General features: G+C 40.2%; 2 protein-coding genes across 2 annotated transcripts; both read right to left on the minus strand.

Annotated features, from left to right (window-relative positions):
* Window positions 1-114: 114 nt before the first annotated feature.
* uhrf1 (ubiquitin-like with PHD and ring finger domains 1) lies at window positions 115-12992 on the minus strand. The gene is given in 18 exon segments (XM_068707533.1): window positions 115-2067; window positions 2441-2539; window positions 2727-2872; window positions 3125-3227; window positions 3560-3697; window positions 3885-4047; window positions 4163-4269; window positions 4429-4533; window positions 4664-4771; window positions 4912-5035; window positions 5238-5424; window positions 5632-5747; window positions 6174-6389; window positions 6968-7122; window positions 10058-10324; window positions 10548-10710; window positions 12846-12908; window positions 12910-12992. Coding segments are annotated over 18 exon segments (2490 nt in total). The 3' UTR covers window positions 115-1920.
* A 906-nt stretch (window positions 12993-13898) lies between these two features.
* kcnn1b (potassium intermediate/small conductance calcium-activated channel, subfamily N, member 1b) lies at window positions 13899-21135 on the minus strand. Its single transcript, XM_068707531.1, has 9 exons — window positions 20002-21135; window positions 19174-19611; window positions 18957-19052; window positions 18064-18482; window positions 17525-17666; window positions 16963-17073; window positions 16583-16710; window positions 16313-16382; window positions 13899-15397 (listed from the first exon to the last, which is right to left on the minus strand). Exons 1-9 carry the CDS (start codon window positions 21133-21135, stop codon window positions 15110-15112), a joined length of 2826 nt encoding a protein of 941 aa, XP_068563632.1. The 3' UTR covers window positions 13899-15109.
* Between the last annotated feature and the right edge of the window lie 3043 nt (window positions 21136-24178).

The raw sequence follows: 24178 nt of genomic DNA on the forward strand, positions 1-24178 counted from the left end.
TTGGTGTTTGAGTGACTTTCTACCTTAATAAGTATTGTAAAATGCTTAGGGGTACATTTTCATCAATTCAAAGTCCCCCCCCCCCCCAAAAAAAACACAACATTTGGTCATAGGTGATTTCAACTTTTTTTTATTGAACACTGAAAATGTATTGACATTTTTTTGCACTATAAGTGTGCAAGCAATTTTAAAACTACATATCAAAACTTAAAAAAAAGGCTACAAATTATACAATTTCAGAAAATATACATTTCCCAGTCTATCCAAATGTGTGTCTCTTCATCAAAACTCAAAGTGCTGGCATGCAGACAGTGTCACACACACACTGCTGTTGAAATTCAACATCAAATACTCATAAATGACAAAGGAAACAGCAAAAGTAGTCAATAACAAATTCAGATAATTTAGTTGATTCAATATTAAATTTCAGGAGCAGTGTGTGGAATTTTCTTAACATTAAATCTCGATGCAAGCATTTGCTGTTTTTAAATAAGGTCAGATATTACCTGTGTGACCACAAGAGACAAATATTTGACTGAACAGCCCCCCCACCCCAACCCCACAGATGGCAGTAATGGATTATAAAAGATGAAAAAGTACAAATTTCAAATTTTAGAAAAAAGTACAAATAAAGTTTCTAGACTCAGTTAGGTTCGAGTGTCTAAGGATCTAAATAGATGGGAGTCCTACATTACACTCTTGGTTAAGCACTTTTGTTTCTTTGGACTTTAACAAAAAAAAAGTATAAATGTTTCAAAAACAGGGACAATTCAAATCTTCACATAGTATAATGTTTAGCTTTCACGATTGTATCAAATTCATAGTCACTTTCAAAACAAATCTCCCAAACTTCATATACAGGTATAACGTTACTGTATGAAAATATTTAAAGGAACCAATACACTAGTCAGAAAATCCAACCACATTTGATGACACTGTTCCTCGACAAGACACTTCCTCTCAGACTGCTTAGAGCAGAAAAACAAAAAAGTAACAAGTTCAGTTCCTGCTTGTATGTCAGGTATAAACTAAACAGTGTGGAGCAGCTTTGTTCACATGCCACGTTGGTGCAATTTCAATCATGTGATCACGAGAAATGGAAAAAAACGTCACATTTGGTCTGAAAGTCTGTCAAGATTATGTTGATAGTTTGTCTAGTGAGCCCTAAGAGATTATAAAAGCCAGGTAGAGAAGAGTAAATAGCTACAGGAGATGCATAATAACTTTTTCACACAGGATGCAGTGTGCACTACCCTCACTGGAGTTTAGCACAGATTTCACAAAAACCTGTCATGTCACTGTGCAAGCCATTGGAAGTAATGGGTTTCAGAGCGCAGTTGCTGCATTCTGTGCGAGAGGCCCACAGTAGAGGCTTCCAAGTAAGATGTGAACGTAAACCAATTAATAACCCGACAACACAATCTGATTTTTTTTTTTCTTTCTTTTTTTTTTTTTTTTTTAAATGCACCAAAATAAAACAACCAACCTCAACCAAACCAACGGCAGAACAAATACGATCCAGATTCTAAAAAAAGCCTTGTAAAAAAACAATATCCAAACAAGCCAAGTAAACGGCTAAACCAATTGTGACTCAACATTCTCTTGAGTGCTAAACATGGAGGGATTTGATTAAAACATTTTACAATATGGATAACATTAGTTAATGGAACAAAATAAAAACGCTGGGTCCCGGTGTAAGGTATTAACGGAGTAATGGTACAAAAAGAATTTTCAATCATTCCAACTACACATCATGGCAGACCCAAAGGTGAAAAACGGTAGCATTGAAGTCCACAAAAATTGTAGTTTTATAGTCATAAAAATATATTAAGAGAAACTGATTCTTTATTGCCTCTACTGAAAATTCCCCTTACAGTTTAAGTTGCGATTCCTCCAGGGCTGATTGGGCAGAACCAATGATCATCGCCCACTGTTGTACCCTGGGAAAAACTGATTTAGAATATCTTGCAGGGATTTGTTGATGGTCATGGGGTAGTTTTTGCCCAGGTCGTGCCTGCATGCCGGGCAGGTGTACACTTCTGCTCTGAAGGACCGCTGGAGGCATTCCTATGGTTAAAAGAAGCAACAGCTTTCAGTTTAAGGCAGAACATTACATTTTAACACATAATAACATTAGAATTTACTATTACCTAACTCATCATCAGTTTTACTGAATAGAGCTTGAACACATCATAATGAAAGTCAATGCAACCGCCGTTAGCATTTGCTGTTAGCTCCCTAGCACCGTGTGTGGCACCCCAAGTGTAAAGTATTCTTTAAGGTGGTACGTTTTGCCAATATGTCTCCCGTTTGCTTCTCCAAGTCGGTGGTGTGCCCACCGCAATGTGTAGGTAATCCACCGACTATGGACAAGTACCTCATACAACACCAAGTCAAAAAGACCCAAACTATCAAGTCATTTGAGACAATGTTTTCTTACCCTGCAAACATTGTGATGGCACTCTGTGGTAACGGGCTGATAGACCACTTCCTGGCAGCAAATGCAGAGGAAAACTTCTTCAACTTTGTTCAAGAATTTCTGCAGAAAGAAAACATTCAACATGTGAAATGGCTTTAAAGTAGTTCTCGGCTGTTTTTTGTACCGACAGAAAACAAAATAAACCATCTGCCTTATCATAAGCGTGAGAGATTTCCTGTGCACCTTAGTTATCATTTGCATTTAGAAATCCTGCTGGTGACTTCACCAAATCCACAGCCGTACTCACCGGTCCAAGAGACAGTGACTCCATGGCTTCATCCCACACCTTCTTGTTTGGCTCGTCATTCCTGATGAGGGACTTCTGCTCCTGGGTGAGCTTGTACACTTCTACCTTACTTCTCTTAGGAGTTTTGCCTGGTGGGGATTTTGACTCTGTTCAGGAAAACAACAAAAACATTTTAAAACCACATTGGAGCGTAAAGGTGGCCTACTATAATTGACAGGAGAAACATTATTGCCATTGGAAATTATAAATGACTTCTACCAACAATATCTCTTTGTGAAGGCAACCAGTGATACTGTCTTCCAATGCACGGCTCTGGGGTGATTTGCAATGGCAGATCAAATAGAAGTAAAAACAACAAAAAGAAAGTAAAAAAAAACAAAACAAAACACAGAACTCACCGCTGCCCTGAGATTTTCTCTTCCTCTTTGCCTTACTGGGTGTCACCGCCTCTTCCTCCACTTCATTTTTGTTCTCTTTCTCTTTCTGATAGCCAGCAGGATACTAGATCAAGATGGAGTCCATTTAATTAAAGTTATGCTACTGCAAGAATTCAGTTAACATGGATTTTAGACATTTTTATACTTCAATTATTTGGAGTTGAGGATCTGCTTGGCCATTGTTATTCATTGAACAAGTTATTGTAGCATTCCACACACAAATCTAAGTAAACTGATGAAAAATGACAAAGTAAAACTGAAGTTTTTGCACATATTGTGCTTAAGTATTTAAAAAGGAACTTTCTGATTTTATTGGGAATCTAAGATGCTGATCACGTCTCAACACCATACATATGTATACATCTGGTACTATGTAGTCTGAATGATCGTCTCTACCTGCAAGGTGAGGCCGAGCTTCTTGATGCGTTCCTTGCCCTCTCTGGTCCATGGAGCCGGCTCATCGTCATCACGCCTCAGCAGATACCGCCAGACCAAGAAGCCGGACTTGCCCTTGGCTGGCCAGTACTTCACCACCTGAAGGAAGTCAATGACACAAGGTAATACTCACTAAAAATACATACTCAAAGTCACAAGACAAGTTATCAAACATGTGGAGTGGAGTTAAACTAATTCCACACCCATGGAAAAATAGTTTGCATAATTGTTATGTGTATCAGCCAGTTTGATGACCTATAGAAATATGTCCACTGTTCCCTCATACCTTATATATGCCATCATATCGGTTTCCTTCCTCGGGGGAGTATTTACTGTGCTTGCGGCCTTTGCAGCTGCGCACAACTCTGACTGGTTTTCCTTGCTTCCAGCTCTTGGACTCCGCTCCATTTTTGTTGTTGACGGGGACGTTGCAGTTGAGAGCCACCGCCCTGGTGAGAACCAGAGGAAATCATTAAGATACGCAAAATAAAATTAAGCCATAAAACCTGTTTAAAAAAAAAAAAAAAGAAAGTTAAAAAATGTTATGTCCTTCAGGCGTCATACCGGTTCATGTGGGTAAGTGTCTGATCACACGATTGCTCGGCCGTCCTCTTGTTTCCAGAAAGATCTCGTCCCCCAGAGCCAGTGTAAGTGAACTCATTACCATCATCCTACAATGGGAGACGCATCACATATTACGCACACTACAAAGGTTTAGCAGCAGATTGTACGTTAATAGAAACGTATGGATTTCATATCACACCAACTTTTCTGATAACATTACTTAAGCCCCGTTATTTGGCAGATTTTAAGAAAGAAAAAAAGCATACCACGTCATCCTCATATCCTCCTGCCAGCACCAGAGAGTAGGCACCATCATTGCTCCTGCCGTGAATCCCAGCTACATGAGGCCTGTGAACACCGGACTCACTGACCTAAATAAGCAAAAAAACGGAAACATTATTGGCGGCCACTGGAAGAAGTGATCACAAAACCTCGGTATAGTTTGTACTCTACGTATGTTGCAAAACAGCATTAATTCGACTCTCCAGTTGAGTGACCGACCTGCACTCTGAACTTCCACAGGGAGCCGACGGGGACACCGGGGATCGGTCCACGATGGTTGGACGGGACGATCGTGCACTGCTTGGTGCGACCAACACAGGCCATTCCCTGGAAGGGGAGGAATAAATAGTTGAAATATTTGAAAAGTATAGTAACGGAGGAGGTTGTCTACCAGGACACAGAGCATGTAAGCGGTAAATCTAAATTATAAATATCTCACACTGATCAAAATGTCTGGCAGCACTCACCTTGCCCCAGTCTCTCTGGCTCGAGTAGCTGGCAGAAGCCATCTTGGACTTCTTCTTGCTTTCCTTCAGCTTCTCTCCAGCCAACACCACCTCACTGGCGTCATTACGGCAACCTGGGCAATACCTGAGATAGTATGACATGTAGAGTAAATGTCTAGCACAATACATTAATAACACAAGTGATGACCAAAAGAACGACAGGCGACAATTGCCACAACATGACTCTTTAATCATCAACGTATGACTGGTAATCTCCTAACGTTAAATGTCAGGATATCTGAACGTATGAATGTGAATTGTGGCATTTTGCATTAGATCCTACTGACCAGTCCTCGTCTTCGGGGATGGTGGTGAGCGGAGGGCTCAGGCAGTAAGTGTGAAAGGCCATGTCGCATTCATCACACAGCAGCTGTTTGTCAGGGTCCTGCTTGATACCACAGATATGGCAGTTACACCACTGGCAGTTTTTCTTGGGATCATCCTGACAGTGCTTGCACTCTGGTCCATTTGATCCTGGAGAATACGGATATTTCATTAACTATGTATTCTATATCATTATACTATATTTTCAACAAAAAGAGGCAAGTTTCATATGTACCAATAAACATCAACTGTTAAACATAATATTCAAAACCCTGATGATTCACAAGTCAGTCCTCACTAAGTCAATAGCTACTAACACACATCTTTATCATTTAAATGTTTTCATCTTAAACCTACTTTTTAACGGACTCTCAGATCCAGCTGGGGCGTCACCCAGAGAACCAGACTCCTCAATTTTATAGATTTCAGTCAGGAAAATGATCCGGCAATCATTAAGAGAGTCACCAGCATCACTGCAAACAAAGTTTAGAAGAGCAACAACATTAAACTTAATAGGAAACTACACAGACAGAAGCACAGCTGTATGCAATACACACATAAAAAGTAAAGCTCCTTTTTATACCATCATGAAAACAGCCAACTGTACCTCTTTCATTTAAGTGTAAATGAGATCCAAATCAACATACAGTGGTTTATACCCAACTTTTAACAGAGCATAGTACCCTAATATGCAATCTGCATTGATACCATGGCAGGAAATTAACCTGTTCCCACCTGCTACTGTGGTATCCAAAACCCCCAAAAACTTTGATATGGTGTTAAAAATGACACCACAAGATGCTCACATGCAGCATGTTGAGGAGATATTTGACTTGTGGCAATGATTCTGTGTACTACACCAGAATGCAGTAACTAAAGCTTTACATCACAGTCCTTACCCGAGGATAATCTTGGCGTAGATCTCTCGCACGGTGCGCGTCTCCCTCTTCCTCTGGATCTCAGCGTCGTACCAGTAGCCACGCTCCTTGGGGTCGTCTGGGTTGTAGTTGACCATAACAACCATTCCGGGCTCCAGCTGGTGCCACTGGTACACCGTACGGGCCCGCGGGCGAACATCCTTAACCAGCAGCTGAATGACTCCGTTCTCTGGGTAGCTGCGATAGTAAAATGTGATGCCATATGAATTTGCGGTTCAGAGGCAAGCCACACACCATCACAGGTGCTTCCTACACAGTGCTGCATGGGGAGTGCAGCCCAATGAATATAAATGTGTCTGAATGGTGAGGATCAACTGCTGATTCGCTTGTTCCTCAAACACCAACATACTCACGCAAGCTCACCAACACAAAGTGGTCATTTTACAGAAGTAGTAGAAGATAAACAACTCCAATGAAGTTGGAGTTAGTCATGCTAAATGATGTTTGTTGGTTTAAATTAGTACAGTGCCTCCTTATCTACAACGCCTTTATCTAACATTGTCTTTCTTCACATATTTACACATCATTAGACAGGAGAGAATACAGTTTCATTGTGAAGTGTCTCATCTGATGTTTGAAGAGGTTTTCACAGCAACTTATTACAGATACAGGAGAGGGAATTATGGCCTGTTTAAGGTACTAACACTAGCTCTAAGCACCTTGTAATGCATAATTAAAACTATTAATGCCAAAAAGATTGTATCAATAAAATCATGACATCCCTAACCATGAGTAATAGAGAAAAAGATTCTTACTCTTCATATTTAACATGGTACAGGATCTCCTCCTCCGCTGACTGCGCCTCAACGGCCTCCTCTTTCGGAGTCTTTGTTGTCTTCGTAACATTCACAATCTGGGCCTCAAACCAAGCCCCCATGTTCAAGTCCCTTGCATCCACCAGCTCATTGATCTTAAAAGACAAAGAAAGGAAAGATCTTCAGAGACATTGTACTAATTGCTTTCACCATATTTAGTAACAACCCAAAAAAAATCTCATTAAGTGTTCAGTGAATGTTCCTATATTTTTTTGTTTGTTGTTGCAAAACGGCTCGCCTGAAGTTCTCGTGTCTTGTCGAGCCTTTATCCTTACATGAACAGAATGGAAAACTACACATTTTCACAATGTCTATAAGACTTTGGGTGAAGAAAAGGAGACTGGCTCAAACACATTCCAGCAGCTACACCCCCACTTTATGCAAATCACCCACATTTGTATATTCATGCAAAGTATTCACTAAATGAACAGCCATCTCAGTTCGGTTGGAGGGAGTTTAAATACCTAACGAAACTAACCAACAGCACGTTTACAGACGTGCCAAACTACAGGATTCCACAGAGTTATGTTTTGATACTTCATGCACAAAAAAAGTCATTACCCTGCACTATCATGGTAAAGCTCAGTAAAACAGCTCATACTGTAACTAACTAATACAGGGGTCACTAATAGGGGGACCGCGGTCAGGATGCCGTTGTATTCAGACCCAGGACCTAAACCAATAGATAATTGAGAATTATTCAATTTTGACGGAGTGCTTCTATTTTAACCGGCGCAGGTTGTTCAGCCTTTACGGCATTTGTTCAGCAGTGCAGGAAACACACCGACCAATGTGGTGTAAATCACGCGATGCAGCTCAGCCAATCAAATATGAGTATTCTGACAAGTTTCCTGACAAGTTTCCTGACTCGACACACACACACACACACACACACACACACACACACACACACACACACACACACACACACACACACACACACACACACACACACACACACACACACCTCCAAAGAGAGAAAAGTGGTCAGAGAGACCAGAGTCTTTAACAAAGAATGAACAGACTCTTTCATAGGTTAATTCTTCCCACGTCAGTTTAAAACCAGTGTGTCTCATATGTTCAGAGGACGTGACGATAAAAGCAGTAATATGAAGCGCCACTACGAGACAAAGCACAACTCTTTTGAGCAAACGTACCCACTCACATCTGAAATGAAGTCACAGAAAATAAATCTAAGAGCCCAATATGATCAGAATCCTAACACATGAATTCACTGACCAATGATGTTAACAGAGAGAATAGAGCTGAAACAAGTAGTTTAATAACCACAGATAAAGTCACTCCACACAAAGTTCTTTTGTTAGAAGATGAATAGCTTTTTTGATTGACATCACTTCACACCTGAATTAACTCAATTTAAAGCTGCAGTGCAATTCAGTGAAATACATTTTTCTAAAATGAATTACTTTATTTTAAGATGCACATTTTTTTAAAAGCTTTATGTTATGCCAGTTATTCTTTAATCCAGCCCTTATTTTACTTGAAATGAGAAGAACATGTATTTATGTATTATTTATAATCCATCCAGTTAAATTTGAAAACTGAGAATAATTGTTAAATAGTAATGTTCTGGACCTTTGCCCAAGGAGATTCTCAATCTGGACCTTTTGGAATTTTAATTGAATACTCCTGAGCTGATAGTTATATAGTGTCATATTGATGGGTCAGTGATGCAGATCAAGGTTCAGGTTCAGTTCAGTTCTACTAGAGAAAGCTGTGTTCTCCGACAACCTCGGAAACCAAAAGTGTTCATAGCTGTTCTTAAAGAGATACACACGCCCATAGTTGCATCCCGTAGCAATGCTAGATTACTTGCGTCATTTGGGTGCAAAAGCTCACAACAACACTGACAGAGCACGAGCTGTACCCAGCATGCCGTTCGGCAGTGTAACAGTTCATATTGTTGCAGTTTAGGAAATGAGCTTTCTCTTCCAGTAAAAATGGCTGGTGGATATTAAAAAAAGTTATTTTTTCTTCTTTGTTTAAATCCAGACACTATTTTGTAATTGTTCTTGTGTGTGACTAACTTTTGTTTAACTTTTTGTCTTGCACTACTCCTACAAAAAAAAGTAGACGTAACTCACACACACCCTTAGACAATAGACTAGCCGCATAGGCTACTAGGTAACAACATTATTCCATCAGATGCAAAAAAATGTACAGACCCAATGAAAATAATATCGTTGACGCTAATTTCCAACCCTGTTGTAGCATGCGACGCAGAGAAGTATTTGATTCCCCACATAGCAAAAGTACCGTATTTTTCGGACTATAAGGCGCACTTAAAATCCTTACATTTTCTCAAAAATGTATAGTGCGCCTTATAATCCAGCGCGCCTTATGTATGGTCACTTGTTGTGCTTATTGATCGATTGTATGTGGTACAATTCGCTCAAAAATCTGCCGAAATGTGTAAGTACGACTTTGGTAAGCAACGAAGCCGCTCCGCTCAATGGATATTCGAAGCATTACGGTACGCTGTGTCACTACCTGATCGGCCCCGTAACAGGAATGTAATGTCTAAACTAAAAGTCAAAATCGATCAATAAGCACAACAAGTAACCATCGGTCGCAACCGTCGTCCGAGCTTTCACGAAAGCTGGAATCATCACTGAACAGCCAAGTACCGATAACGGCAACAAGACTGACTCGGAAAATGACGAGAGGGATTCGGGCATTCTTGATGCCGAAATCGCACAGCTGTTTCACTCAGACACTGAAGATGAATAATTCGATGGATTTGTGGAAGAGGAATGAATCGATAAGTGAGTGTATTTTTCTGTACCGGTATTTGTTGTTACAACTGAGTTGAATAAAGTTTGATTTACCGGACTGTGTTGTTTTGCTTAATGCGCCTTATAATCCGGTGCGGTTTATGTGTGAACATAGACACGTTAATTCACAGTGCGCCTTATAATCCGGTGCGCTTTATAGTCCGAAAAATACGGTAACCTGCAAACAAACACAAAATATAAATTGGTAATCCCAACTACCAGCCTTAAAACAAACCTTGTAAAATCCGAACCCCGGATCGACGAGCTCTGCGGTGATCGTCTGGGCAGAGGTGCCAGCGGTCTGACCTTCTACCTCACCGTGAGTTGAGCTCTTGTCAGACTCACTCTGGGTTGAGCCACAGCCAGAATCAGAGTCGGAAAGCTCGGCTTCTTTGTCTTTGCTTTTGACGACATCCACAGCGGACATTTTCTGCCTAACAAGCAGCTGCACTATGTCGTTTAGACCCACATTGTAGTCAAATATGGTATGGCCGTCCTCCATCTTAAGTAAAACAAAAGTAAGACAGGGTTAAAGAGGAGAAAGGCAGCACACACACACAAGGAAATGTTAAAGCAGATATCATGAATGAGCTACGACCATCACACATATCCCTCCTATACAGTTGTGTTTTTAAAATGCTAATATATTTGACAACTGGGACTCAAATACCACAAACGGCATCAAGGACACATCTCTGAACTACATTTTAACCATGCTGCCTCACCTGCTTGCCACGGTAGAACAGCCTCTGCCTCTCGGGCTCCACCTTGAAGAGCTCTGTGATTTTGAGACGCAGGTCATCCACCTTGGTGAGTTTCGACAGGGAATCCACCCGGTGGGTTTCCTTCCCATCCATTGTGCGCACCTGAATCCACATTGCAGCTGCCCTATGTCAACAGCCAAAGCATGACCCATTAAGCAATCAGTCTTGTGTCATTTGGTCACCTCCAGCATCATACGTAAGCTTAGCCAGTATTGTTAAACTCCATCAACAGCAACAAGATTCGTCGGCTATTCATTTGTGTGTAATTGCATTTCTGTCATAATGCATCCACTGCAAAAACATTTCAAAATAGTAAAACATGCATTAAAAAGCATTGATCAAGCTTGATAAACAACTATGGCCTTGTCTGATAACATATGGGTTGGTCTGTCATCAATCCAAATGTTTTGAGTTTTGACATTTTATACTGGAAACACAGAAGTTTGGTTTGTTTTCAATTTGAAAACAATTTCACAACAAAATAAAGCGTAGATTTGGTCTGCTAATTGCACATTTTAACAGGATTATTAATACCCAAAATTATTATTGTTTGCCTTAAGAAGGATTTAGCCAAGATTCATGATTATTTGCATGTAATAACTGAATACAGATATTATTTGAGGCTGTTCAGATGATGCTACACGCGACTTGCTGAGTAACCTACAATAATTTTGATGTTTTAAAAATGATTAACTTTTGGGATTCCCATGTAAATTCAACCTGTTCTTAATGCTTATGCTCTGTTGCATTTACCCATTCTTTTCTGTATACATTGTTTACTTGGTGACCGTGGCTAACTGGAGAGCAGGGCCGCCTTTCAATCAGAGGGTCAGCGGTTCGATCCCCGGCTCCTGCTCTGTTAGTCTCATGTCAATGTGTCCTTGAGCAAGACACTTAACCACAAAATTGCTCATGTAGCTGCGTCTACGGCATGTAGATAGATACTGAATTGTAAGTCGCTTTGGATAAAAGCGTCTGACATGGTTACATTACAGTCATTTAGCAAAGACACATTTCCATAATTCCGTATAATGGACAATACAGATTCACTGATTGTGAGCCTGCCAAGCCCATTTTCATACCAAGCTGGCCAAAGTTTTTTAAATGATATTTTCCTGCTCTTTTTTACCCTCCAAACCACACAAAGGCCAGCATTGTTACACCCTAGATTGTGTCTTTTCTTTCTGTCAACTACATCATTAAAAAAAGGTTTTATTAATTAATTAATTTTAGTTAAAGAATTAAATGTTTCCCAGCAGCTAATATGAATATGTCAGTCCTTGATCTGTCTATTGTGGTAGTGTTGCACTGGGCTGTCACTTCAACAGAGTATCAGAAAGGGAGGGAACAAGCTAATTTAAATACAGTGCGGGAAACGAAGCTGCAGGCCACTCCCAGTTCTTTTAAAAGCGAGCACATCCGGAGGAGAGGGAGCGCTAGCAAACAATGTGCCCTCGCTCTCCGACAATAAAACACACCGAAATACTACCTTGTGCGCACTTTTAAATCGATTATTGTAACGCTAAAACCCTCCTTTGCCCATAGAGACCGTGCTTTGTTCTTTCCGAGGTGTAAAGCTGCGAGCTCGACGGCTGCTCGTCTTTTACTTCTGCACTCTCAGCTGAGGTGTTGTTCGCTCCGCTTGCCCCAAATAAACCCAACACCAATGAGCACGAGTAATAACACCGAAAACAAACCACTTCCTCCCAACAAAGAGGTTTTATTTCACCGACACCATTCATTTTGTTCTTAAAATGCAGACGAAAAACATGAGGCAGAAAATAAAAAAAAAATAAAAAAATAAGTGAAGTATTTGAGGTTAGCGTGTTTGTTTTGTTTCATGTGACGCGGTGGTGGCAAAGCTAACGTTAATTCCACCATGTTATACAATATGTGGCTATACTACAGATCAACAACGTAAGATAACAGCTCGTCAAGTTCATCAGCCCCCATCAAAGCTTAACGTTACAGCAAACCACGTTACAACTTATTGTTACAGCGCTTTCTGGTAACGTTACGTTAGCGATAAGAACGCAGCACATTCAACACCACGAAAACTGTCCCCGTGACTAAATATTTTGATTACTTTAGATTTTTACATTTGGCTGGCTGGAAAACTTGGTGCAGTAACGTGAACCCAAACAGAAACGAGGTAGGACTTTGTCAAGTTAGCTAACCATAGTGAGCTAGCAACTGATACAAAATATCAATGAGCAACACTTTTAAAGTTGTTAAAACATAAGAGAAAAACTGCTATACCTGTTTATTCGTCCAAGTGAAAACACGAAATTGACGTTTACGGAGTACCACGCAGATTTTCCGCAAATAACTTCTTAGTAAGGTTTGCACGAGCAACTCTATGGCTTGTTGGAGGTTGATCAATGAGTTATTCTTCAAGACTTTCATACCCCGCCTGCTCTAAAAATACAGCTTCACCATTGGACGAATGCCTCTTGGCAAATCGAGTTCATTGGGTGATAGAGCTGTCAGTTTGAAATGTGACTGGAGCTTAGCCTCAGCGCGCGAAACGACATTCTCGTGGGTGCAGCTCGCCTCCGGACACTTATCGCGAGATTATGAAGGACCCCTAGAAACCAGTAATCCGGAGAGACAGATGGTAGTTCTTGTAAACAAGCTCACTGGTAGAGCTGTTTACCATGTCTCATGTGTGACTGCTTCGGTATTTGGTGACACAATGAGTTTACTTCTTCAAACAAATCGTCACAATATTTTAAACGTGTATGTGGAGGCCAACTTAGTTCAAACTGGAGCATTGGAAATAAGCAGGTGTATGTGATCTGTATTTGGATATATGTGTGTGTGTGTGTGTGTGTGTGTGTGTGTGTGTGTGTGTGTGTGTGTGTGTGTGTTTACTTGCAAAATTGCAACATAACCTACACAGTGCAATACACTGCTTCTGTATGCTTTTGCTAAATCTCTGCTCCTGTTTCTTTAGTGGCTAATGTTATATAATTCGCTTGTGGTAGGAGTCTCTTTGTGCTGTGGTCCCACTGATCCATCTGACCACAGCATCCCCAGGTCAAGTCTGGTCTTTCAATCTTAGGCTTAGGCCTATCTGGCACCCTAGTGTCAACTATCAACTTTTAAGCAAAAAAAAATAGTAGTGTCAATTTCTTGTGTTGGTGCAGGGTTGCCATACTGATTTCCTGAGAAACATTTTGTGTAATGGCATTCCCCATGAGAAGAGTCCTGCTCAGGGAATCATAAAGAAACCTATGACAGAGTTCTGGGAAATCTTTATTCTTTTAAATATTAATATAAGTCTGAAATAAAATACTGTGTGGCTGCTACATTAATTACAAGTTCTTAAATATTGAAAGTATGCCGTATTAATGGTGTGTAGGCTACGGTTAGTGAAACACAAAGCAAGATTTCAGAGCTTTAAATAATGTTCCTAATTTATTGAATATGAATTAACTTTATTTCTATTGCATGGTTTTCAAGTTTACAACTTGAATAGATACTTAACTAGGCCTATACATGAAAATGTTACAAGAAGCAGCCAATCGCCAGACAGAAATTCTAGGTCTTAAATGAGCACAACAAAAAATACAAGGATGTGAGTAAAGAACAAGAGTATTTGAGTGAACAAGTTGTTAAATGAACTGTTCTTACGTGTAGGTTAATTTGGCACTTACAGTTTTGTCTAAACATCTGGGACTACACTTTATAAGAATAAAATCTCAGCCGGTACCAGATCATTATTGCTTTGAGAGTAATCATAAACATTAGAAAATATCTTCTCTATGACTAGTCACTTTTCTCTAACTGAGAACCTCATTTACTGTAAACTGCATTGTCCTAATGGAACAGGAATAACGAACAACTCTTAGAAGTATGGGAAGCCTTTCTCATCTTTTTCATAACCAGTTCATTAGAGGAACCAGGCAAAAACCTTTTCCAGGTCCACCATGCCATGATAAATGATGAGAATCATTTCAGAAATTATTATTGCAAGATAGATGGATAGAAAACAAGAAAAGCTTATCCTGATGAGGTCTGTGAGCACATTCCTCAAACTATTGGGGGGAAGTTATTTCCTCATGTACTGCTTCGGAATTAACTCAATTAGACTGTATAAGATAAGCTAATTTAATCAGATATTTTAAACGACAATGACATTGTAATTCTCCATGTAGCCATAGCTTACAAATCATCTTCTAATGGATCCAATGGAGTGAGAAAAAAGCAAAGCGGGCTCTATGGACTCATGTGTAGGTGAGAACCCAGTGCCCGGGCTATCAGTGAAACTTTGAGTAGCGGAAATAAAGGAATAATGCTCTTCCCTTCCTCTAGAATCCCCTGACTGAGGCACTTCCCTTTTCATTGGAGCTGCTCAGTATGAGACGGTAGCTGTAACTCCCAGGGGTGAATGTGTGTAACTGAATGAATGTGTAGCAGAGTGCTACTTGAAAAAAAAAAAAAAAAAGAGTGTGCATGTTCAGATGCTTCTCAGCATGAAAAAAAAGTTGCAGACTAAAGAGAAAACCACTGTGTAAGGGCTATGAGCTGTATGGTGTCTCTGGTGTGGTGGTTCCTTGACAGAGCGGCCTGGCAGGGACTGAACAGCACTCAGAGCTCAGGGAGGATGACAGGAAGTGGACACGACAGGCCAAGTCGTCCAGGAAATCCTTCTGTAGCTTTGTTATTGCTTGAGAAAGCACAACGGGCAGCGACTGCACGTTGAGAAGGATGGAGTCCAGTTTCTCTTCCAGAGCTACGATCCTCCTGTCCAGCTCCTCACTTCGATGTTGAAGCTCCAACACCAGATCATACATCATGTTCTGAGTCTGGAAAGCAACAGGGAGGAGAGTGTGTACATCTGACTTTACAGAATGTTGTGGTCCATTTTAAGAGACATTGGGTTAAGTGTAGCAGGGAACCTCTCACTCCATATTTTGAACAAACAGATTATGATTGCAGAAAAGTTCTAAGGTTTAACTTCACCAGCCAACCAAAAAGAACATTTTGTAAAAAGGCATTATTTGTCACCTATCAATGCACTGACATAGTAGAGAAATAACAGACGGGCCACAAATTTGTTAGGGAAACATGTTAACCCAATTTGAGTGGGGTTCTTTATAATATGGTGTACTTACAGTAGTAAATTAAATGATGTTAAAGGCCCTTAGTGTCCTAATACAAACCCCAAACAAGCTTGTTTGCAAGTGATGTGCCGGATATTTCGTAAGAAATTAACAACTAAAGATATACTATTTTTCAGGACATAAAGGTAATGGGAATTTGATCCAAAAACATACAAAAACTATGTATTATGGTTGTGTATTTGATTATAACAAGATGAACTATATTAAATCCCATTGAACTTAAACATCCCCTACAGACATGTTGAACATTAATATCTGTCAAATGTTTGTTTTTTTCACAAAAAAAGCATTTGAAACATCCAGAATCTATAAATATGACAATATGTTTCCATTCCTACTTCACTGAAAAGTCCACTCTAGTGCATGTGGACTGGAGGTTTCACGTTTCCACATCACACTTGTGTAAGTTTCATAATGGCCCATGAGTGACTTCCAAACCATTTGAGATGTAACAAACTTCTGCTCCTATGTACACATTTTTAACTCAGATTTAAGGGAAGCACAGAGACACTTTCTCCATTCAGATGATGAACACGAAACCAGCCTTCTACAGTGTCTAACACTGCACATACATACGAGGGTGCTGCATATACAAACCTTGGCTAGGTCAGCAACTGTATTGGCCTGATCAGCTAGTTTCCTTTGCTCCATTTTGACTCTTCGCAGTCTGAAATTGAGAATAACAACCAAAGTCTCTTATGTGCTAAATAAAACAAATTCAAAGTACAGTTTGTCTTAATAACAACTGAAATCATGGCCTTAATAAATATAATAATAGACATGCCAGCAAACTGTAACTACCCATCTACATGATGTTTATTGTTGTTTTAATTTTGCACTCCCGGGTGATGGCATTTCTATACCTACTGATGGATGGCTTGCAGAAATTTACGCTGATGGTGGCGTACTCTGGCACAGTCAATGTTCTTGACCAGCTTGGTGTTTTTGTAGATGAGCCACGTCTCCCTTAACACATTGGCTGCAGTGTTTTTTACCTGAGGAGGATAAAAGTGCAGAAGAGGGATTTATTGAATTGTTTCCAGTAGCAGTTACAGTTAGTAATGTTTGTATCATGTGCTTTGTTTTGTTTTGGTCTACGGTATTGCACAATTCTTTTGGATTCGGTTCTTCTGTAAAGCTCTTTGAGATATAAATCAGACAAAACATAAAGTGACACAATATGGTCAAAAAAGAAAAATACTGAAATTAACTGTAAATATATATTAAAAAAGTACAATAAATTTGACCTTTTTGTAGAGTTGAGTGTCCATCATGAAGTTATGGACGTGCTTTTCGGCTCTGGTGAGTTCTGACTTCCTTGCAACAACGGCGACCACTAATGCTGTACAGCCTGCTCCCTAAGAAAAAGAGCAGCGGATAGTGACACTGTGGCACATCATTGTCATCTATATCCCCACCATTTTTACAGTCGCCTTTATAATGTTATTGCTGTGAAAGTCAAATCAATTCAAGCTTCAATTAGCAGAATAATAATATCAATCATAATGATGATGAAATTCATAACCTTGGCACTACAATAATCATGTAATCATGTATAATAAACAAGTGTTATGTAAACAGTTAAAAATAGAGCAAAATTATTCACAGCCTCGGATCTTGTAAAAACATATAACATTATAATTACGTTATGTTTGTATTATTTTTCATTTGATTCTTGCCTCATATAACTTGCATTGGTTTACAAATATATTTACAAAAGATGAGATTTACTATAAAATGTAAGGCCAAAGAATGCTTGGATGACCCTCCACCACACGACTGGTTGTACTGTATCCGTACAAATCTCACCATGATTCCTGTCAGCAGACAAACCCCTTTCCCGCAGTAGGTGTGAGGGACCATATCGCCGTAGCCGATGGATAGAAAGGTGATAGAGATTAGCCACATTGCTCCAAGGAAGGTACTGGTCACCTCCTGTGCATCGTGATACCTATGGACACATGACACCTGGACGTAAACCCTGAAGGCTGAAAGATGTTGCGTCTTTGCTCAGTTACACCAAGTAAGATGTTTTACAAGTAGACTATCGCGGATTTTAGCTATCCACCTTTTGAATATCATTGAAAAATGCACAAAGTTATGATATTGAAGCAATGCGATTGGTTACAAATGGTGGAATAAGTGCTTAAATTGTTTGCTTAAACGCATTGGGGTAGGAGGTACAATATTTTCCCCTGAGAATTTAGTAGGGTAGAAGTATAAAGCAGCACAATAAATGGTAAAGTACAATACTTGAGTAAATGTATGTACTTAGTTACTTCCCACCACTGCTGGATACTAAGAGAAGAAAAGAAAGAGTGAGAAGATCAGAAGTTTTAAGCTGATACCTCTCACATACACGCACGGTCCATGCTGCGATGATCCAACAGGACACACTGAAGACCAGCAGGACTGTGCCAGGGCAGATGGTCATCAGCGTCTTCATGACAAAACGAGTGTCAAAGCTGATCTTGTTGAGCGCCCCGATGCTGCGGGAGGAAGCGTCCGTGAACAGTTTGCTGTGGAGCAGCATGACTCGGCCAATGAGGTAGAGGCGCAGGAACATTGGCACAGAGAGGATGATGTCGATGTCGGCATCCGCCACTGACGCTGTGTAGCTGAAGGCCAGTCGAGCAGTCCAGGTGAACACATAGTGGCCCGGGATTGGATGGATGGCACAGATAAGGAGTTCGAACGCAACAAAGAGAATCCGCTCAAAGGTCATCGCTATCCTCCAATCGTCTGCTCCGTTGTCCACCATGAAGAGCTGTAGAGAGACTTCAGGCTGATGAATTCTGCATATTAAATGACGCAACTGACCTCAAAAGCAGAGGAATATTAATGCTAAATGTATTTGTTTGGACTGTAGATTTTGGATTTAACTTTTCATTGATGGAATTGAGATGTTTCTTGTTCAAAGTAAACTGTTTCTAAAACTCAGCATGAAGTAGTGAAATGCCTATTTAAGCGTTGTTTCATTTAGAAGATTTGTTGGTAGGTTTGGCATTTCATCCAACTGAGCTAATTGATCTTCCACTGCATACTGTGAAACAATACATTTTAAAAACTATTTTCTGGTGACGTTTGTGCCCCAGGATATAATATAAATCAGATGAAACACATGGTTAACATGGCAAGTTTTCCCAGTCAGAGTACTAAGAATACCCTGGTATTAGGCTCTCCTGTAAAAATAAGGTTAACCAAGGGAACAATGAAGTTCTCTTGATTTTTACCCAAATACCTGGATTTCCCTTGCATGGTACATCACAATGAGTCCAAGAAGAATAGCCGTGGAGAGGCTGATCAGGCCTTTCAGTATATATGAACACATGGATTCCTGTAAATAATGGAGACAAAAACATGAACATAATGAGTGTATCCAGTTTTGTGACACACAAACCTTTTTGTAAACCTATTATACTTCATGAATACAGTGATTCTGAAGAGGACTACAGTACCTTGCTGTAAAATCCCCTCGACAGCTCTGTCTCGATCACCATAACGATGATGCCAAACATCCCACAGACCAAGGCGTAGTCACTCAACTGTTTGCGCTTCCCAAAGAGAGCTTTTCTCTGACCCAGCCGGTAGCTAATGTCCTTGGACTTCTTTTGTGGTGCGCTGCCTTCCTCTCTGGTCAGGTTCTCACTGTTGGCCTTAATGGAATCTTCTCTGATGACTTTGGAGAAGGCGTCCTCTAGGATGGCACTGTGAAGAATCGGAAGAGGCTGTTGACCTGACTGGAGACCTGCAAGACTACATCTTAAATTAACATGGCTGCTTAGCGGTCGCACTGCGTCCCCGTTGACTATGCCACCAGTTTCTAAGGTGGAGGTAGGTGGAGGAGTGTGTTTAGGGAGGGAGAGTCTTGATCCGCTGAGGTACTGAGAGTTTGTCTGCAAAAGAAAGTAAGACAATCAGCACAGGGAATGTAATTAATCAGGCAACATACTGTATGCTGAGAGACAGAGGACTGCAAAAATAAGAAAATATATTTTACCTTTACAATCATGAACTGGATTTGCCTACATTAAATTCAGATTTTGGTAGAAAATCTTGTTTGAAACTTGCAACAATGCAATCACTCTCTCCTTTACTGCACTGTCTTTTGTTTTCTTGTCCCTTAACAGACTGGTAAGATGTCTTTCAAGATCAAAAGGTAATGAAGTTCAGTTACAACGCTGCCATTTGACAAAAACATTTTCATAAGATTTAATACATTTTGGGGGGAAATGCCCTCCCTCACTAGGTCAGAAAGCAACAGCATTTAGAGAAAATTCATATACCTGACTTTGTCGCTGTCTATCTCTCTTTGCCACTAAATCCTGGTTCTCAAGTGAGCTACACTGGCTGGTAGAGAAGGACTGGACACTTTTGTTACTGGCTGGAGTAGAGGACCTCTGTACCCGCGTAGTGTTGGTTAAAGGGTTGCAAGGGAGATGTCGACACTTGAGGACGATGGAGGGATCTCCAGATGCCTTCCAGGTCTGATCACCGCTCATCGAGCAATGAGAGTCTTGTTTTTGACGTTGCTGAACTAACAGTGGTTCTTTGCCAAAAAGCTCTCTCCAGTTGAACTCTGCGGTGACAGCAGGCTGAGGATGTTGGTATAGCTTCTGATTCGTCTCAACACACTCAATGGAGTTCAGAGGAATATTGAATAAAGTTGCTTGGCTGCTGTCCTTATGTTTAAAATGATTGCAGGGCTGTTGTTGCAATAGCTCCTTTTGACCTTCTCGGTCACTGCATTGGAGCATGAAATTATCCTGTGGATGGTTCGTTGCAGGTTTCAAAAGATCCCTTTGGTTTGTTTGCTGTGGTAAAACCTGGCAAGTGGTCAAAGCTTGGGTGCTTTGGGGAAAAGGCTGGGTGTGCGCTGGAGATGAAAGGCTTCTCTTGTTTGAAACTCTGGAGAGACAGTCTTGTTGGACCGTGCCCTGTTTTGATTGAGGATGAAAACTAGAAGCCTCTGGATGTTGGTGTGCCTCAGGACAGGAACAACCACACCTTTCATTGTGGTTTGGATGTCCCACACTTGAGCCGGCTTTCTCCGCTGACGGAGAATCATCTCCTACACTGCTAACCTGGCCACAAAGCAACAGCCAGTCCTGATCACTCAGCTGTGATAAGGTTAGGTTTCTGTTTTTCATTGGTGACATCTGGACTGAACTTCTTGGTGGACTGATTCCATTAGATCTTTCGTGGGTTGAGGATGAAACACAGCACAGACTTGTTTCCTGTGGGGAAGACGATGCTTCCACAGAGGTACCTGAGAATCGATCCCGCATCCCCTCAGGAGTTTTTGTCGGAGGTGATGGACCTCCTGCAGTACAATGCTCGTGGTCCCCATCACGGAAGACTTCACCTGTTGAGTCAAGACGTCGCGTTGCGTTGGTGGGTTTAACCAGAATCAACCTCATGGCATCACTGCAGAGCTGAAATAAGATCACACTCAAATCATTTTTTTCACATGTAACAGGAAAGAAGAAGGGAGATGAGAAAGATGACATGTAACAAACGTTCTCAAATGCATTTGAATGCAGGATGTTACGGTTGAATGATGTGCACACAATATCCAACAATTTATGTTTTTTCTTCTCATTTTTTTTGCCACAAACATAGCCCATAAATGAGCATAAGGTATAAAGCCTGGGCTGCAGAAGTATCCTGGAATGGACTAAGCAGTATAGAAACACCTTTAAAGATGTTGAAAATACACAGAAACAAGTATTATTTTGCTTTAGAAATAAAGTATTCCAATTATAGCATCTTCTGTCTTTTTTTGTATTACACCTCAATAACGGTCTTTAAAAAAAAATTATTATAAGATCTTAGTCCCTAAACTGTGAATATAACAGTTTGTCATTTGACTAATAACACACACAAGGACCATTTACTCAAAGCAAAATCATCACCATTGAAAAAGCAATGATTTGCTTAATCTGAGATTGTGAGCTGGTTATGAATGTGAAACATTCTGTCAAAATCAGATGTGATCCCCTCCTCTTAGCCTACTGGACATGGAAATCTCAAAGAATGATCACTCACCAGTTTTAAAAATTATTAACTATTTTAGAGGAAAGAAATTCATAATTTAGAGTTATTATTCTTGAGTCTTAAATTGCTTTCCATAAAGGTTTAAGAAGTTAATGTAATTTTGTGTTATCTATTTATTTATTAATTTACTTAACAGTGAAAAGGGCTCAAAAACTAAGACCTCAGTTATCTTCTTTTGAACCACTGAAAAGTGGTAATTTATCCTTTTTTCATAACGGATGTCATCCTGATGCAATGTACATAACGACTGACACAACAAAAAATATACTATGTTTAACTCCTAAAGCGCTGCTCAAAAATATGGGTAAATTGTCATTCTGCAAATAAAAACTGTGTTCAAATGAGAGTAGATCCAAATACTGAAAGATAAGAGCATGAAAACTAATTGTCCATCTTAATGTGCTTTACAATTAAGGCATAATTTTCCATGAGTGCAAAACATTTTCTAAGAGTGCAATATAATTATTCGAAATGGTGGTCCTATTTTTGCAAATTTCTGCAATTAAATCTCAATTTTCATGATTTTCTCCATAAACAAAAATAACGTACGTAGCCCGACGAGTACTGATGATCCTTACCTTCTTCTTCCATGAGTTATTTTTCTCCAAACTTGAAAAAGCAGGTTACTAATAGCAAATGCTCCCGCTTGCAGAACTTAAGTGTTAAAAAGAAGAGAAGCCTGAGTGGGTGCTGGACAGCGGCTTGCCTCCTCCCAGTACAAACACTTGACAAAGGCGCTTTGGAGACGGCTTTCCTTTGAAAGTAATCATTAGAATTCAACATGAAGAAAGAAAAGGGCAGCAGCAGCTGGCCTGGTAAAGGGTTGTAATGCAAATGGGAAGGGAGTGTGAGGGTGCAGCGACAGGTTAGGATGCAGAAAAACAAAAAACCTGGAACATCAGACCAGTGTTAAGGCGGAACATCACACGTACAAGCTCAAAGAAATCCCTATAAATTGGGAGTGGACTGATTGGTTGCTATGTGAAAAAAAAGGAACTGGGTGCTTTCAATGCAAAAAGGAAAATAAAAGGTCAGTTGAACATGTCATTGAAGCTCTGTGGTTCAAAGGCCTTGGCAGAGGCTCTTATCTCCTCCGACACAACAGCCTGGCAGGACAAACGTGGCCTTTTTAAAAAAATCTGGTTCTGAATTAATCAAGCCAAGTGCAAAGTCTCTTCAGATGTATCCCAACAAATGTATACGTTTACCTTTAATTCTTAGGCCTGTTGAAGAGCATTATTGTTTGGGTAACCCCCCCCCCCCCCAACTCCAAAATAACACAGCAGATACTTCTTTATCTTGTTTTACCTCTATGCTTACATTGAAGACAGCTAAAGCTCAGTTTTCGTTCTTGTTTTCTGTCTTTCCAACTGGCATTGGGACAAACCCACAAAGCCTAAAGCTTGCTGCCTCAGCAGCTTAGTATGTGAATGTTGCTGTGCTGGAGAAAACCTTTGTGACAAATGGCAGCACCGGACACCATTGCTGGCCACATAACTGAATGCAAAAGCAATTCAATAGCAATAACTATGGATTGACACATGGCCGGGTCTAAAACAAAATCCTACATTAATTGCAAATAATAGGATGCAACAAAAAAACCAAGTACAACAATTAATTTCCCTAATATTCAATTTGTTGTTTCAATGAACTGGATTTAAAATGTTTGTTTTAAAACCCTGTATGCGTCCTTCGAGTTTCTGGACAACCGCTCATCCGATCGACTCCACACTTGGCAGGTCTATTGCAGTGTCAAAAACAGGTTTGTTGCATTCATGCACACTGAAGCATAAGGCCACACTTTAATCACAGCACCAATATAGCTACGAGTGTTTGGATCACAACCCGAGTCCTCATTTTTCAAGAGGTCACCATCCATTTACAACGTTAGGATCGTAGGACCTTTAAGTCACTGCTGGCTAAAGGCCAACGGGTCTGCTAAAGAAGATAAGGGAGGACAATTGCAGCTACGGTTTAGGGTCTGGAGATGGTCAAGACAAGACTCTTTTTTATAATTTTGTTCACTTTACAGAGACATGTTTGTCGTGTAAACCTGAGGAAGGCTTTATGAAAATTCTTTTATGTTGTAATACAATATCATAGAGCATCTGTGGGCCTTTAAATATGGCTGAATTAGTTCTATCTCTCTCTCACTGCAGTTGAGTTAAAAGGCAATAAAGTGATAGTTTACTTACAAGTAAATATATACCAGGCCTCTGACAAGATTCAAAGCATTGAATGGAGTGCCACATTTGGATTTTACTAGAAACTACATGACCAATTCTGATCCAAGCACATATTTCAGAGGATGACACCATAAGATACTGGACAGGAGGCATCGGCAGATTATCACGTCAGACATTCACAAGGCTTAATAGCCAATGGACAATGGATACTTGAAATACT

This window comes from Cebidichthys violaceus, unplaced genomic scaffold (genome assembly GCF_023349555.1).
Source record: "Cebidichthys violaceus isolate CVI_PGR_0920_01 unplaced genomic scaffold, fCebVio1.0.p SCAF_13, whole genome shotgun sequence".
In the NCBI taxonomy this organism is placed as follows: Eukaryota; Metazoa; Chordata; class Actinopteri; order Perciformes; family Stichaeidae; genus Cebidichthys; species Cebidichthys violaceus.

Coding starts and splice junctions, on each gene's coding strand:
- kcnn1b (XM_068707531.1), bottom strand. CDS start 21,135: ATGAGGTTGATTCTGGTTAAACCCACCAACGCAACGCGACGTCTTGAC. Junction 19,053..19,173: donor CGAGGGGATTTTACAGCAAG/GTACTGTAGTCC, acceptor CATTATTTACAG/GAATCCATGTGTTCATATAT. Junction 18,483..18,956: donor ACCATGCAAGGGAAATCCAG/GTATTTGGGTAA, acceptor GTCTCTCTACAG/CTCTTCATGGTGGACAACGG.